Below are 16,595 nucleotides of genomic sequence, written 5' to 3'. Positions count from 1 at the left end.
TACAATTAAATAAGCATGCATTAAGTACCTGCTATGTAGCAGGATTGGATTGGAAAGAAGTTGTAAATAGAGAGACCAATTTGAAAGGGGGAGGATAAGTTGAGGAAAAACCAGCAGTTCTTTGTTATAGTTTGTGGAGGAAGTAACAATTTTCTTTTACCCCTGGAAACTCTGCTCAGAGATTGATTATATGTAACTATAGAATTACAGAATTAGAAGGGACCTCAGAAATCTAGCAATTCAATCCTCATCAAAAGTGTTAACAATAATGGTTATATTTATATTGTACTTTCCCCTTATGGTGTGCTTCATGCATTAATTATTTGATTCACAGATATCCTGCCACATAGGCAGGATATTTTACGGATGAAGGAGTTGTATTTCAGATGGGTTAAGTGACTTACCCAAGACCACACAATTAATGAATGGCAGAACCAAGACTTAAAACCTGACCTTCAGAGTTCAAATTCCCTGTTTTATTTACTATATAGCAGTTGTTCTCAATTTACAACATTGTATCATTAAAACCCTACTTGAAACTTTGATGACTAGGGAATCATACTTGTAGAGCTATGTGGGTCTGTCTATTTTATTTTTTCTTTCCTTGAACTGTACTCTACTACAACCTAGCATGCATACTACTGAGTTTGATTTCCATATCTATCACAAACACTAAAATGACTCAGTCACTTCTATTCAAGTTCCCTGTTATTTCCACTTAATTGTGCCATTCTTTATTGATGAGAATCAGATACAGGGTAGGGGTGGGGGGTGGGAATTGCCTTCATTGCTTCCAGATTAAATTATCAGCAAGAAAAGTAAAAAAAAAAAAAAGGTGTTTTTCAGTCATTTTTTTTTCTGTTGTGTCTGACCCCATTTGGGATTTTCTTGGCAAAGATACTGGAGTGGTTTGCTATTTTTTTCTTCAGTTTGTTATCCAGATGACAAGACTAAAACAAACAGTGTTAAGTGATTTGCCCAGGGTCACGCAGCTAGTAAGTGTATGAGGCCAAATTTGAACTCATAAAGATGAATCTTCCTGACTCCACATCTGGCATTCTATCTACTGAACCAACTAGCTGTCCCCACATTAGATCCTCTAATTTTAGCAAAGAGAGATCTCTAGAATATGTCTAGATCATTGAAGTCTTCCATCACAATATCTGGCCTCAGAATTATATTAATAAGGAGGTTATCATCTATTTCTTCCATCTGAGCTGGGAGGTTTATAGCAAGTTAGCTTTGTGATATTTCTTTAGTTTATCCCTTCTTTAGTTTTTATGCTGTCCAATGTGAGTTCCCTTCAGGTTCATAGATTTTTTCATTGATTGCTATGTTCTTGATATACCATGTTACTTTGTGGTGCCTTCTAATCTATTACTTTTGAGCAAAGTAATCCTTTCCATGCTGTATTTCAGTAATGGGCTGAATCTCACCAAGTCTTATTGATTCCTATGAGTTTATAGTTACCTTAAGTTAAAATCTTGAGGTTTAGAAATTGTATCTGATCAATCTCTTCCTTTTCAATTTAAAGCGCTCTTCAATAATCAACTAGCTTCACGTCAAACACAGTTGATGGCCAAGAACTTATCACTAGATTATTGTAAGCACTCCATTATTGATTACAGATTGCTTTGAAGAGTTAGTCCAACTATGATGTTATGTCAACATATTATATGAATGTAGAATGCATTTTACTTTAAATTAAATTTGGGAGACTATAAAAGTTGAAGTGAATAGACTGGAATAAATACATTAGAAACATGGGTGCCAGACTAAAGTTATACCTTATGGAAAGTATTACAGGTTTTATTTCTCAATTAAAAAAAAAGGTAAACTATTCATTTGAAAGTAAGATATATACTACTTCTCTCAAGACATTGCTCAATAACTAAAAGGAGAACATTTTAAAAGTAGAATTTAATTTTATAAATGAATTAGTCCACAAGCCAGCAGTTTATTCCCTTTTTTGCTATAAGATCAGATTCATTCAGTATTATTATTACTCATATAATAAATTGTCTCCTGATAAGGAAGAAATGAACAAATTTACAAAGAAATGAATAAAAAGCATTATATGTGTTTACTATGTATGAGGTACTGTGGTAACCACTGAGGGTTCAAATATAAAAGCCAAGGAGCCCCTGACCTCAGAACTCTTTAATGCTAATAAGAGAGTCAATATACTTAGGCAAATGGAGGCAAGAGAAGAGTTTTTTTGTTCTAGAAAGTCTCAGTGATGATGAGTGAAGCCAGAGAGCACTGGACAGACAGAACCTTGCTGGTACTGATCTGATTACTGTTCACAGACCAAGAAGTAGGAAGCAGAGGTAGCAGCTGGTGATATGCACACAGCTTCAAGCCAAATGATAAAAGAATGGTCAGGGTGAACAACTGCATGGGATATGAAGCATGGTCTGATCTGGGGCCAGTTGCATATAGTGGATTATGTGATTTGGTATTCACTAACTCCCCTATCAAAACAGCTTAGCCCTAGAGTGGAAATCCCAAAGATGAATGGATGAAATTCCTCCATGCCATGGTCTCTGGAGGTCCAGGTGCAAATGGGTCTTCTATAGACTGATTTATATTTTGATGAAAAGAGACAGGAAGAGAGAGAGGAGAACAGTTTCCTATTTGCTTGTGTTTTGTATGGTGTATTGCGAACATTTCTGTGTTGACTCACTGTTGCTTGTGTCCTTCCTTATCTGACTATACACTGTGTGATCCTCAGGCACAATCTTGAACTGAGAGAGGACCAAGAAGTGAACTCCTAAGAGTTCTTTGTTTGGGGTACCAACAAATGAAGTCCTTCTACATTCTGAACAATGTTCAATTTACATAATCTCAATAATATCTAAGCCTTCTTGTCAGTTCAATCTAAAGTTTAATGGGACATCATGTTCAGAAAGTCTCCCCCTATCTCCTGCCATGGATAATTAAAAAAATGGTTCTCTATTTCACTAAACCAATAATAATATCTAGCATTTATCTAGTACTTTAAAGCTGGCAAAGTGCTGTACACACATTATCTCATTTGATCTTCAAAATAACTCTGTTAAATAAGTGCTATTTTTATCACCATTTTATAGATGAGGAAACTGAGGCTGGAGGAGGTTAAGTGACTTGCCCAGGACCACACAGCTAATAAGAATCTGAGCACAGGTCTTCCTGATCTCAAGTCCAACACTATCCATTGTACCATCTAATTGTCCTAGAAGGCTCTTTGGTATAACAGAATTTTAAAATTAAGTATCTTAAATAGCACCTATCTAGTATCAGAGGACTTGGCCTCAAATCCTAGCTTTGTCACTTGCATAACATTTAGCTAGTCACTTAAACTCTCTAAAATGATGGCATTAGACTCCCATTTGGACATACATTTTAAATGCTCCTATGAGTATACTATGTGAAGGACCACTTCTAAGGGTAAAAATTCTTTCACATTGTCAACAATTACTCTGGTTCACCTCCATCACAATCATCATGATTGTAATCATCTGAATGGGCACATATTTAGTGAGCACCTGCTATGTACTCATCATCCTGCTAGATTTTGGGGATACAAATAAATAGACCATGCATCTCCCCCTCAAAGGGCTTATATTCTTGTGGGTAGATAGCACAAGTACATTTTTAGAAGTATGATAACATACTAAATATGAAATTAGATATTCAAACATTTATCAATTAGCTTTAGTTGTTCAAGCAAATATACAAGCATATTTATTGTTTCTATCACTAATCTATTTATAAAACTACTATCTAAATCTTTGTTCCCCCTCCAACATACAAATATTTAGTGATTTGATTATAGTGTCAACTGAACCAAGAGATAATAAACTTCTGAGGAAGGGGCATGATCTCTGGCATAGACCAATACTGAGAAAGTTCAGAGGAAATGGTTTTTCCTCTTGGTAAAGGTACTAGAGAAATTGTCCATTTCCTTCTCCAGCTCATTTTACAGATGAGGAAACTAGGCAAAAAGGGCCTTCATAGTTCAGGCAGGCAATTTTAGAGGAGGAAGGTCTTAAATATTTCATCAAAGAAAAAGATTATAAACTCCTTTAAGGGAAGGGACTATGCTTTGCACATATAAGTGATACACACACGTACATACATGTGTACACATACATGCATACACACGTGTGTATACATATATGTATACACATGTGTATTGTGTGTGTACATGTGTGCTAGATTTACTGAATGAAAGATAAAAGGAAAATAAATGGAGAGTACTGAAGTAAATGATTGCAACTCCAGATAAAGTAAGTGACATAAGCAAAGATAGGGAGCAAATATATGCTCAGCAAATTTAATACATAGTAAGTAGGCCAAGTTAGCTTGAATAGAAATATTCTTTTGGGTAATATTGAGCTGTGAGAAATAAGATTGGAGGGACAAGTAGAAGCCATATATTAAATATGAGATTACTTGAAGAAAGTATATCTAAATGTTTAAGAATGCTGATTATGAGGCAAATGACAACTGGACACTATTTTCCAATGGCAAAATGGATAGAATATAAATCTTACAGGAAAAAAAAAAGAGGTCATTGATGTGGTACAGTGGAAAGAGTAATGGATTTGGAGTCAGAAGACTTAGATTTGACTCCTGGACCTACCACTTACTACTTGTATGACTTTGCACAAGTTTCTTAATTTCTATGGACTTGTGTTTCCTGATCTGTAGGATGAATGGATTGGAAAAATCAGAATTCTGGTAGCTGTTATTTACAGACTTCCAGGACATTTTCCTTCTTTCCTCAACAAATTCAGTGCTTAGTTCCTCCTTTTTTTCACCTTCCTAAATCTTGCCTTTATGCTAGACAAATTAACACACATGTTGACATTCTCTCAAACATGTTAACCTCCTAGTTTCTTGACTTACTTATTTCTCAACACCTATTCTCCTTTACTGGGCAGCTAGGTGGCACAGTGAAAAGAGTGCAGAACCTATAGTCAGAAAGACTCCTCTTTATGAGTCAAATCTGCCCTTATACATTTACTAGCTGTGTGACCCTGGGCAAGTCACTTAACCTTCTTTGCCCCAGTTTCCTCATCTATAAAATGAACTGGAGAAGGAAAGGGAAAACCACTGTAATATCTTAGCTAAGAAAACCTCAAATGGGGGTCACAGAGAGTCAGTCATGACTGAAAAATGATTGAACAACAACTGAACTGAGTCTCCTTTGCTGAACTTAACATCCAAGTCAATACCACTAACTCAGGGTATTTCTCAAGATATTGTCATGATCCCTCTGCTCTTTCCCTTCTATACTATTTCACTTGGCTAGCTCATCAGACCTTATAACCAATTTATTCAACTATCATCTCTATGGCAATATTTCTTAGATCTACATACCCTGTCTCCTGACCTCCCCACATATCTCCAACAGTCTTTTGGACATCTCAAACTTGATGTCTCATAGACACCTTAAACTCATCATGTCAAAAGCTGAACTCATAATTGTTTTTCCCAAACCCTCCCCCTTTCTAACTTTTCTATTAGTTAAGGGTACCACCATCGTCCAAATCACCTACGCTGATAACCATGACTCCTCACTGTCTTCACCTCCAATCTTGTCTAACCTATTTTGAAGTCCTACTGATTTTACCCTTGGAATCTCTCTAAATATACTCCTTATTGTCTTTGACACCACCATTACTCTGGGCCATCTCCTCATTATCTCACACCTGGATAATTACAATAGCCTGCTTGTTGGCCTCACTGCCTCAAGTTTCTCCCCTCTGCATTCTATCCTCCACTCAGCTGTCAGACTTATATTTCTAAGTCAAGTCTGGTCATGTCATACCCTCTATCTCATTCAATAAAATAAATTAATATATGGCCTACAGGGATCCTTATGTACAGATTAATTGCCCCCCTTTCTATTTGAGTTTGCCACTGCTGTCCTACAAGAAACCTTTCCTGATCTCCTTTAATGTCAGTGCCTTCCCTCTGATTTTCTCTAATTATTCTGTATGTATCTTGTTTCTACATAATTGTTTGCATGCTGTCTCTCAATTAGTCTGTGAGACCATGAGCCCCTCCAGATCTGGGCCTGTTGTTGCCTATGTTAGTATTCCCTCTACCCCCAGCTCAGCACCATGACTGGCACTTAGCAGGCATTTAATAAATGCTCATTGACTTGACTGGATTATTTTTTAGGCATCCTTCAGATTTTTTGAGTATCGCTAATAATAACAATTCCAATTTCCTAAGCACACCAAGGCTTCTAAAAACCTCCTAATTGTGTGATGTACATAATGTAAGCATTATTATCCCCACTTTAGCTCATCACAGCTAATTTCATCACCGTGATGCTAACTCAAGTCTTGACCTGAACTACCTCCCTCAGCCTCCTTCCCTTCTGATTGAAGGGCTGGAGGGTGGAGTACCAAATGCCTCCCAATGTCTTTCTTTATAGAAGGCAGAAACTAGAATTTTTGGCTCACTCCACTGTGCATCTGCTGCTGTGCCTGGTTTCAACTCCATAGAACAATATATTCCCATGCTGAGTACCCCTGGTCTCATCAAACCCTTTCTGCCTTCTTTTGTGTATTGTCTTCCTACATTAGATTGTGAGCTCCTTGAGGGCAGGGACTGTTTTTCTTTTTATTAACTATATTCCCAGTACTTAGCACAGTGTGTGGCATGTAGTAGGCACTTAAGAAATGTTTATTGGATTGGAATCTGAAGGCTGCAGAGGCTGAGTCATTTGACTGAAGTCATCTGGGTAGTAAGCATTGGAGCTGGTATTCTGGACCTGCTCCTACCTTCATTCCCCATCCCCAGTGAGTAACAAACATTGCAAAAAATTGATGTGACAAATGGAATAAAAAGATTTGTTGGTATAGACCTATAACTTTATTGATGTAGGGAACTCCCAGGTGTGGAATCTTCTTCTAATGCTAGCTAGAACTTTCTCAGCAAATTATAGTCTTAGAAACTTGCATAGAGTACTGAAAGTTTAAGTGATTTGCCCAAGGTCACATGGTTAGCATGTATTAGAGGCAGGACTTGAACCCAGGTCTTCCTAGCTTCAGAAATGCCTCCCTCTCTACTATACCACACTCAGTATTTTGGTTTTCAGTGCTGTGGTTTGTGGTGTTACAGTATACAGTACAATGTAGTAGATAGAGGGTCTGTCCTGGATTCAGGAAAGCCTGGGTTCAAAGCCTACCTCTGACAATTAGCTACATGACTATGAATAAATGATTTAATCTTTTATTGTTCCAGACAACTCTCTTAAGACTATGTCATATTTTATATGATTTATATACATATATGATTTATATACATGTTATGTTTTATAAGTTACATTTTATATTACATTTATATGAAAAATGCTCTAAATCACTATTGATTAGAGAAATGCAAATCAAAACAACTCTGAGGTACCACATCATACCAATCAGATTGGCCAACATGACAAAACAGGAAAATGACAAATGTTGGAGATGATGTGGGAAAATTGGAACACTAATGCATTGTTGGTGGAGTTGTGAAATGATCCAACCATTTTGCAGAGCAATTTGGAACTATGCCCAAAGGGCTATAAAAATATGCATACCCTTTGATCCAGCAATAGCACTTCTAGTCCTGAATCTCAAAGAGATCATAAAAATGGGAAAAGGACCCACATGTAAATAAGTATTTATAGCAGTTCTTTTTGTAATGGCAAAGAATTGGAAATTAAGGGGATGCCCATCAATTAGGCAATGGCTGAACAAGTTGTGGTATATGAATGTATTGGAATACTATTGTGCTATAAGAAGTGATGAGCAGGCAGACTTCAGAAAAACCTAGAAAGACTAGTATGGACTGATGCTGAGTGAAGTGAGCAGAACCAGGAGAAAACTGTACACAGTAACAGCAACATTGTGTGAGGACTAACATTGATAGACTTAGCCCTTCTCAGCAATGCAAGGATCTAAGATATCTCCAAAGGCCTCATGATAGAAAATGCTATCCACATCCAAAGAAAGAACTATAGAGTTTGAATGCAGATTGAAGCATATTACTTGCTACTTTTTTTCTTTTGTTTTGTTTTGTTTCCTCTTTCTGGTGGTTCCTGTTATTGGTTCTAATTCTTCCTTACAACATCACTAATGTGAAAATATGTTTAATAGGAATGTGTATATATATATATATAAAGAGAGAGACAATTTCTAGGGGAGTGTTTCTATAGTAGGAGTTTCCCACATTGAAGAAATAATAGGCCAGACTAAAAACAGAAAGAAAAATGGTTTCTCTTTAGAGATAGTAATATAGTGGAAAGATTACTGGGCATGGAGTGAGGAATATCTGAGTTCAAATCCAGCCTCAGATACTTATTAGCTGTGTGACCCTGGGCAAGTCACTTAAACTCTCTAAAACAGGGATAAAGGGTTATTGTGAAGAATAAATGAGATAATACGTGTAAAGTTCTTAGTACAGTGCCTGGCACATAGTAGGCACTCCTTTCCCTCTTAAGCCAGATTTTCCAAGGGTGGATTTTAAATTTGATACCTTCAGTAACTATTTTAGCTTCAGTCTACTAGATAATCACTTATCACACTGTAGTCCTTTAACCTAGAAGCCTAAAAGAGTTAATAAATGCAACCAAAATTTAGGAAAGAGTTTAGGGCCCTAAAGAAATCTCCCTTTATTTTAAGGGAAAATGCTGTGATTTATAAAGACATATACATTTGTCATAATTTTAGAGCAATATTCCATGTAAAGTTAACTTATGGAGTACCTGAGAATGAAAACTGATATAAGGCAAGTTATGTCCTTGGCACCAAATAACTATGAATTTTCTAAAGCAATCAAATATTTATTAAGCACCTTCTATGTTCTAGGCACTGTGTTAAGCACTGAGGATACCAAAAAAAAAGACAGTATCTGTCCTGAAGGAACATATAATACATCATCTTTATCTGCATTTAAACTGAGATATAAAAAGGGGTGTGTGTTGAGGGGAATCGTGCCTCTGCATCATTGCAGACCATACTTACTATAGACTTGTAATTGTCCACGGAAAGAATTTCTTCCACGTGAATTTTCAGCTCTACATTCATATATCCCTGCATCATCCAGTTGTACATTTGGTATTTCCAGCACTCCTTGAGATTTCCGCAGACGTGCTTTGCTTGGAATATAACCATTAACCTTCATCCACGAGATTGTTGGAACAGGGCTGAAACAGTTAGTGAGAATACTGTTAACACACTTTCCACTATTAGAAACATAGATTCTCTTATCTGGTAATTTAAGCACTTAATAGGCTAAGTAGTAATAAAACATAATCACAATTAAGGTCCATGTGCTGCTTGATATACTTTCCTTTCCATTTGGAACGTCTAATACAGGGTGATAGTATAAGGGAGAATTCTCCTTTTCCTTCATGTTTCTGGGAAATGCTTCATTTATGCTACACACACACACACACACACACACACACACACATTTCAGGATAACTTGAGTGGCACATCTGGATGCTGTCATTATGCTCTTGATCATCTTTCCTACTTTTGAGAAACCACAGAATAATTTTCCCTTTTATATCTTTATGATAAATTAAACATCTAAAGTAGCCAAGTAGCCCTCTATCTATTTGGACATCTTTCATAGAATGTGAAGGCTAGAAGAGACATTAGAAATCATCTAGGCCAGGGGTAGGGAACATGCAACCTCAAGGCCACATGTGGCCTTCTAGGTCCTTGGGTGTGGCCTTCTAAGTCCTTGTGTGTGGCCTTTTGAGTGAGTCCACATTTTCAAAAAGACATCCTTTTATTAAGGGGATTTGTTCTGTGAAGTTTGGATTCAGTCAAAGGGCTGCACTTGAGGACCTAGAGGACCACAGGTGACCTTGAGTCCACAGGTTCTCCACCCTGATCTAGGCCAATCCCTTCATTTTATAGAGGAGGAATTACAGTTCAAAAAGCTATCCAGTGGTAGAGGAGAGAAGACAAAGAAATATGTTGAAACTTTCTCTTTACCTTGCAAGTTTCACTTCATCCTAGACTTCTAACATTGAAAGTCTCCCCTAGCCCTGTGGCCTCTCCTTTTGACTGACTGATTCTTCTTAGGACCTTAGGACTTCCATTTTAAGAAGGATGCTCCGACTAGCGTTGTCTTCATTTTTCTCCCTCCTATACTCCCTCCTGACTCTTTGGACTTTCTCTGTGCTGGATATCTCCATCTTCTCTTTCTCTACTTTTGAGTTTCTTTTTATGTATTTTCTTTCCTTGTTAAACTGTGAGTTTCTTGACAATAGGAACTGCCTTTCTTTTTGTTTGTATTTGTATTCCCAGAGTTTAGCATAGTGACTAGCACATAGTAAATGCCATTGTTTTCCCTTAAAAACACGGATTAAGGTATATGTGTGGAGGGGAAAGTAGTTCCAACTGATCCTATTGGCATAGGAACCCTAACTACTGAAGGCCAGCTCTCTGTCTGGTAGAACATTGTTTGAAGTACTACAGGTTAGAAGGTAGACATGCCGGGACCCAAGACACTGATGCAGAAACTATTGATCCACATGTGGTTGCTATTTTTATTTTTGTATTGTAATATAAGGGTTGGGATCACAGTCAACCAATCTAGGGAGTCTGTCACTACCAGTGGGGATTGGGAGAGTAGCCCCAGAGCGTGTGTTATAGTGGCTGCGAGGAACTTTAGAGACTATTGGGTCCAACTGTCTCAATTTGCAAATGAGGAAAATGAGGCCTAGAGAGTTATTTGCTAGTAAGTGAAATGGGATTTGAAACGAGGTCTTCCTGTCTCTGGTTTTAGCACTCTATCCACTACACCACATTCCCTCTGTGATAATAAATACCGTATACCACTATCCACATACTCTGGCTAATAATAAATCAAATTTATGATAGTGCTTTAAGGTTTTTGAAGCACCTTTATCACAATGACCCTGTGAAATAGGCAGTCCAAATATTATTTTCATTTTCATTTCATAGATGAGGCAATCCAGTCTCTGGGAGGTTAAGTGACTTATTCATAAACACATTTCTCTATTGCTAACAAATTTAGTGCTTGCTCCACTGTGCCAGGCTAGTGCCTATGTCTCTACCATAGACTGGGACAAAGTGTTTGATCTGGCCTGGGGCCTACTAAATTCCTGCAAGTTGCATCTCTCCCTCCAGTGTCTAATGGTAGTATCTCCAGTCTTATCATTACATAAGGCACTTTCTTTCAATTTAACAGGCTGGTTACAATGATCTTACTTCAATCAATGAATCAACAAACTTTTATTAAATGCTTATTGCATGCAAGGCAATGTTTTTAGCGATAAGGATATAAATAGACAAATATAATGAGTGAAATAATCTTTACTTTAAAAGAACTTACATTCTAATGGAGGAGACGTGTGATGTGAATGCATGCATAGGATAAATATAAAGAGAATAAATAAAAATACAAATAAAGTAGTTAAATACAAGGAAGTTTGGGAGGGTACTACCCAGCTTGGGGGATCAGGAAAAGCTTCAGGTATTTATTCAGATTTTTTTACTGGGAACTGATTTCCAACTTCTTCCAAAGATGATTTTTAGCAAATTATTAAATTTTACCTTTAAGTCTTAAATCTAAGTTCCTAGTTCATTCAAAGTATTTTGTTACCTTCATAATATTTGGAGGTATAGGCTTACTTTACTTTTACATAACAGATGTGCTCCTATGAATATTTGTGTGTACTGAATGCTACTTTCAATTGACCTAAATTTTCTGTCAATGTCTATTGGAGGTCCTTTTGAACACTTTAGATGTATGCTTCTTTGTCCTATAACTTGGTCTAGGGGAAAGATCACAGAACTGAGGAGTCAATACCTTGGTTCAGACATCAATTTTGAATCTGTCTCTTTATCTAGAAAATGAAAGATTATTTATAAGGTCTATACTAGCTCTAACATTCTATGAATCGACTATCACTACTTAAATTTATTTTATATATATATAATTATAATATACAATACAATATATATCATATATTAAATATACCCTATTTAAAGCAATCTTTGGGTAAATCTTTTTATAGTCATTTTTTAATTGCAGTAACATATGTTTTTGGATAGATTTTTTTGTATTCAATTACTTAACTTAAGTGACACCCAACCATATTGAGAAACAAAGTGAAACACCAAAACTGAGATTGTCTTTTCTTTTCATTGAACTTTATTTTTTAAGCTATCTATGCTTCAATTTTTTTTTACTTGAAGACTACGGAATTGGATTGTGAATCAATATTAAATTGTTTACTGCTGCCTCTTTGGAGAGTACACTAATGCAGACAAAGGGTGTCCTAAATCAGACCAGGTGGTTGAACATGTCCTGGTACCTTGATTCACAAGGTAAAACAATACATATCACTTATATATTCCTCCAACTTCTAGGTGAAAAGAAAAATAAATCCAATCTCTAATAAGTGAATTAGTTTAACATTACTATAATTACTCCTTTCCTTTTCTTCTTAGTCTCCCATTCAGTTATACAGAAAAACAAAACAAAACAAAACAAAAAGATAGAGATAAAAGATAGAGATAGTGTTGCCCAAAGCAGGAAAAGATTAGACAGGTTACATATACATAATAAAGGCGGAAATCTTAAATTAAAGACTGAAGAGAAGGGACATGCCTCCACATAGCTCTACATAGAGATTTTTGTGCTTTTGACTTTCTCCCACCTATTCAGTTTCATGGGACAGCAAAAAAATACTGGAGTTTGAGAAAAAGACTCAATCCTTAATGGCATACTGTAGTTTATGGGAAGCCAGCCTCTGTGCTGAATGGCTGAAACTTGCCAACTGGATACTGATCAAGGAGTTATAAGAATTATCTGATCCCAAATCATAACAGCTTATGGAGATGCTGCCCTTTGAGCAGGAAGTTAATTTTTTAAAAGTACACCTAAAGCTTCAGAATAATTCTTGGTGACTGACTGCTCTGTGTTCTAAGAGTGTGTTCTCTGGGGTTAAGGATTCTTTTGGAGAGAGCAAACTCATCACAGCCAATGCTCTAAAGACTAAAAGATTATCTTTATGGGGAAGAAAATAATAACAACAACAATGATGATAATGATGATAATAATAATGATAATAATGACAAACTAGCATTAATATGATATTTTAAAGTTTGCAAAGTGCTGTACAAATATTTTCTCATTTTATCCTTGCAACAACCTTGGGAGGTAGTTGCTATTATTACCTCCCTTTTTTAGCAAAGAAACTGATGCTCAGATGTCAAGTGACTTGCCTACGGTCACACAGCTAGTAAGTGTCTGAAGCTGGATTTGAATTCAAGTCTTCCTAACTTCAGGTCCTGCAGTCTATTCATTGTGTGGCATAGCAGTTATGGTCTTTTCCCCCTTGTTTGAGGACAAGGTTATGAGGATCTTGCATTTCTAAAAGAGCTGTAGCTTAAACCATTGAGCTTTAAGCTAGAATAAAGAAAGTATAAACTATTCTTCCACTTATGAGGAAGATGTACAACTGAATGATTTCAGCTGAAAGTAGACACTGGAGGCAGGGAGAACTCCATAATATCCTGTCCAGTGGAGCCATATCTTGCAGAAACCAGCAGTGACCAGAGGACAAGAGAAAAACAACTACTCTTAGAGACTCCTTTATGCCCAAATACTTTGACTGTAAGCATGACAAAGATCACATGTCATGTGAAACCTATAAGGAGCATGGCCTAATGTAAGTAATGAGATCCATTGGATTATGTCAGCAGTCATGCTGTGTTGAAGATATGCATTGCTTCCTCCTCCCCTCACCCAGGTATGTACACTGGCCATATATGTTACCAATAGGTATCTAGACTGATACATATATACCTGAAGTGATGAGTTGTCTCCTTTCATTCCACCACCCATTCCATTTTTTCCCACTAGCTGGCCACCACCTCTCATTCATGGGCTCATCTACTCCTACCTAAGTGAGTAGAACCACAGTTTTTGGCTTGGATGGTGATGGCCCCTGACTTCCTTCAGGTATCTCAATGCCAATCTTTTTACCCAAGGGCTACACAGAAGAATCAGTGGAGTAGTGCTGTACCCACTTAGCATCTCCCTCACTCAGGTTGTACAAGATCACTTGTACAGGAGCCTCTCTCCCTCCCTCTACTGACAATTCCTACTGACCATTTTACCTAACAATCTAGAAGGAAAGGTGAATGTGTGACTGAAGAGAGGTGGTAATCTGGCAAGTGGGGAAAAATAGAATTGGTGGCAAAATGAAAGGACAGGCCTCATCCCCTCAGGTCAAGCAGCAAATTACAAACAAGGGGATTCTATATTCTTAGTTCTTGTTTCCAAATAATCTACAGATGTTTCAGAGCAGAGATGATCCCCAAAGCTTTCTGGTTCTATTAGCCTGACTTCTGTTCCTAGCCCCTGTCTTCACGCTAACAATTTCTACTGACTCCCTGATCCATGGTGACCTCCCAACGATTTGTGACCCTAGTGGCATCCCAATTTTTTTTTTTGTGAGGCAATGGGGTTTAAGTGACTTGCCTAGGGTCACACAGCTAGTAAGTATCAAGTGTCTGAGGCCAGATTTGAACTCAAGTCCTCCTGACTCCAAGGCTGGAGCTCTATCCACTGTACCACCTAGCTGCCCCTTCAATTTTTTTTTTTTAAACTTTAGGGAATGGTTATAGTTTGGGCCATAATTGTTTTCCTTTTTTCTTTTATTAGCTTTGCCAAAAGCATTCCTCACGTCCTGCTCCTACTGGTTATCTCACCTATTAGCACCAAGAACCCGGATCTGGGTCATTTACAAACAGGCATAAAATATAATTCAGCCTGGGTGGGGCCACACCAGACCAAGATCAAGACCAAAGGGAGAAATGTAGTGGTCCCCAAGGTACTACTTGGTGCAGTTAGAAATTCAAGATGTTTGTATACCCCTGGTTTTGGTTCTATAACAGAGATATGAAAGAAATACATAGGGATAATCATAATACTATATTGTTCTTTAGATACATCTAAAGACATAGGACATAGGACTAAAGGACATAGGTAGTCCACTCTAATTCTAAGTTAGTTGATAGGATCATACCTGCTTCACAGATTGTCTGAATATGTTAAAACCTACTTTTGGTGATGTGGTGAACCCCCTATAAGCCAGCTCCAAGAAGGAGTATAGCTCTCTAGACTCAATGGGCTCCTCAATCCTGGGTGACCTACTATTGCTACCAACCTAGGCATGTCCCCATGGGGAGCAAGGGGACCTAGAGAGCTCTCCTCAGCAACACATTATATATACCTGTTAAGTGTCAGCATATTTCAATTACAAAGTTATCTAGTAAAATAATTTTTGCTTTTGCATTCTGCCTGACTCAATCTCAGCAATCCTGACCCTGCACTTGGGACTAATGTGCACCTGGTCCAGAATAATGATGATGATGATGATGATAATGATTATAACATCTGGTTTTCATGTAGTCAATTTAAATTTGGCAAAGTGCTTTGTATACCTTATTTCATTTGACCCTCATAACCACCCTGTGAGCAAGGTGCAATTATTATAGATGAGATAAGATAAGATAAGAAAACAGACTCAGAAAAGTTAAATATCTCATCTAGGGGAATGCAAGTACTAAGTATTTGAGACAGGATTCGAATCCAGGTCTTCCCAATTCTAAATCCAGTGCTCCTTCAACTATTCACACTACCTCTAGTCAGTTTTTAGAAGCCATTGTTGGGGAAAAAAAATTCTACTAAATAAAATCTGGGTTGGATATTCAGGCATATGTTAACTCTTTCAAGGTCACAGACATTACATGGTAAATAATTATTTCTAAGGTCCACTGAAAGAGTTACTTCATCTCTTTTTTCCTTTTTTTTAATTCAATGATTTTTGTTTTGTTTGATCACAACAGAGGTTTCCATAGTAAATCCAAGTAAACTCCTTACAAAATACATTCTTTAAGTTAGGCAACAGCATGATCAATATTGTGATTACAATAGATAACATACTGCTTTCTACTTTTGTAGTATATTGATTAACAGAGAAAAGAGGATGCATGTTATTGTGGTACCAGTACTGACCACCTTATTTGACCTGAGTTATGTTGCTTCTAAATGTTAACTTTATGTACATTGCCATAGTCATTGAATGAAGGGTTAATGCATATCTAAAGAAACCTATTCGAAACTAATAACAATGCATTAATCTGACAGGATGTTAATTATAATAATACACTTGATAAAGTTATGAAAATAACAAAGTTGACTTGAACATTTCTTGAAAGGGTAAGTATTTCTTACAAGGTTTATAGAAAAGGGATTTATTCCACCCTTCTTTGCAGAGGTGGTGGAACTATGGTGTGGAACACCGTATAAAATGCAGAACTTGGTTGATATGCAGGATAGTTTTGCTGGTGTCTTCTTAACTTTTATTATTATTATTATCGGAAAGGATAGTTCTCTGGGAGAGAGGGAAAGACAATATGTCGAGAGATGCAAAACCAAAGGATTTTTAAGCACAATTTTAAAAAGGGGGTGCTGTTTTTAGAAAGGACACTAAGTATAGTCTCAACCATGGAAACCTTCAAATGCCAATGCTGAGTTTCAACAAGACGATATATTGT

The 16,595-nt window shown here is 37.0% G+C and overlaps 1 protein-coding gene across 1 annotated transcript in view; it reads right to left on the bottom strand.

Annotated features, from left to right (window-relative positions):
* The window catches only part of CNTN5 (contactin 5), a 541,975-nt gene that overhangs the window by 322,670 nt on the left and 202,710 nt on the right, over positions 1 to 16,595 (bottom strand). Inside the window, exon 6 of the mRNA XM_027849527.1 lies at positions 9,006 to 9,187. Within this exon, the coding sequence (XP_027705328.1) occupies positions 9,006 to 9,187 (182 nt within the window). The remainder of the gene's footprint in view (positions 1 to 9,005; positions 9,188 to 16,595) is intronic.

The sequence above is a fragment of the Vombatus ursinus genome, unplaced genomic scaffold (assembly GCF_900497805.2).
Source record: "Vombatus ursinus unplaced genomic scaffold, bare-nosed wombat genome assembly UNPS02007612.1, whole genome shotgun sequence".
Taxonomy (NCBI): domain Eukaryota; kingdom Metazoa; phylum Chordata; class Mammalia; order Diprotodontia; family Vombatidae; genus Vombatus; species Vombatus ursinus.
This window is presented reverse-complemented; position numbering and strand designations above follow the sequence as displayed.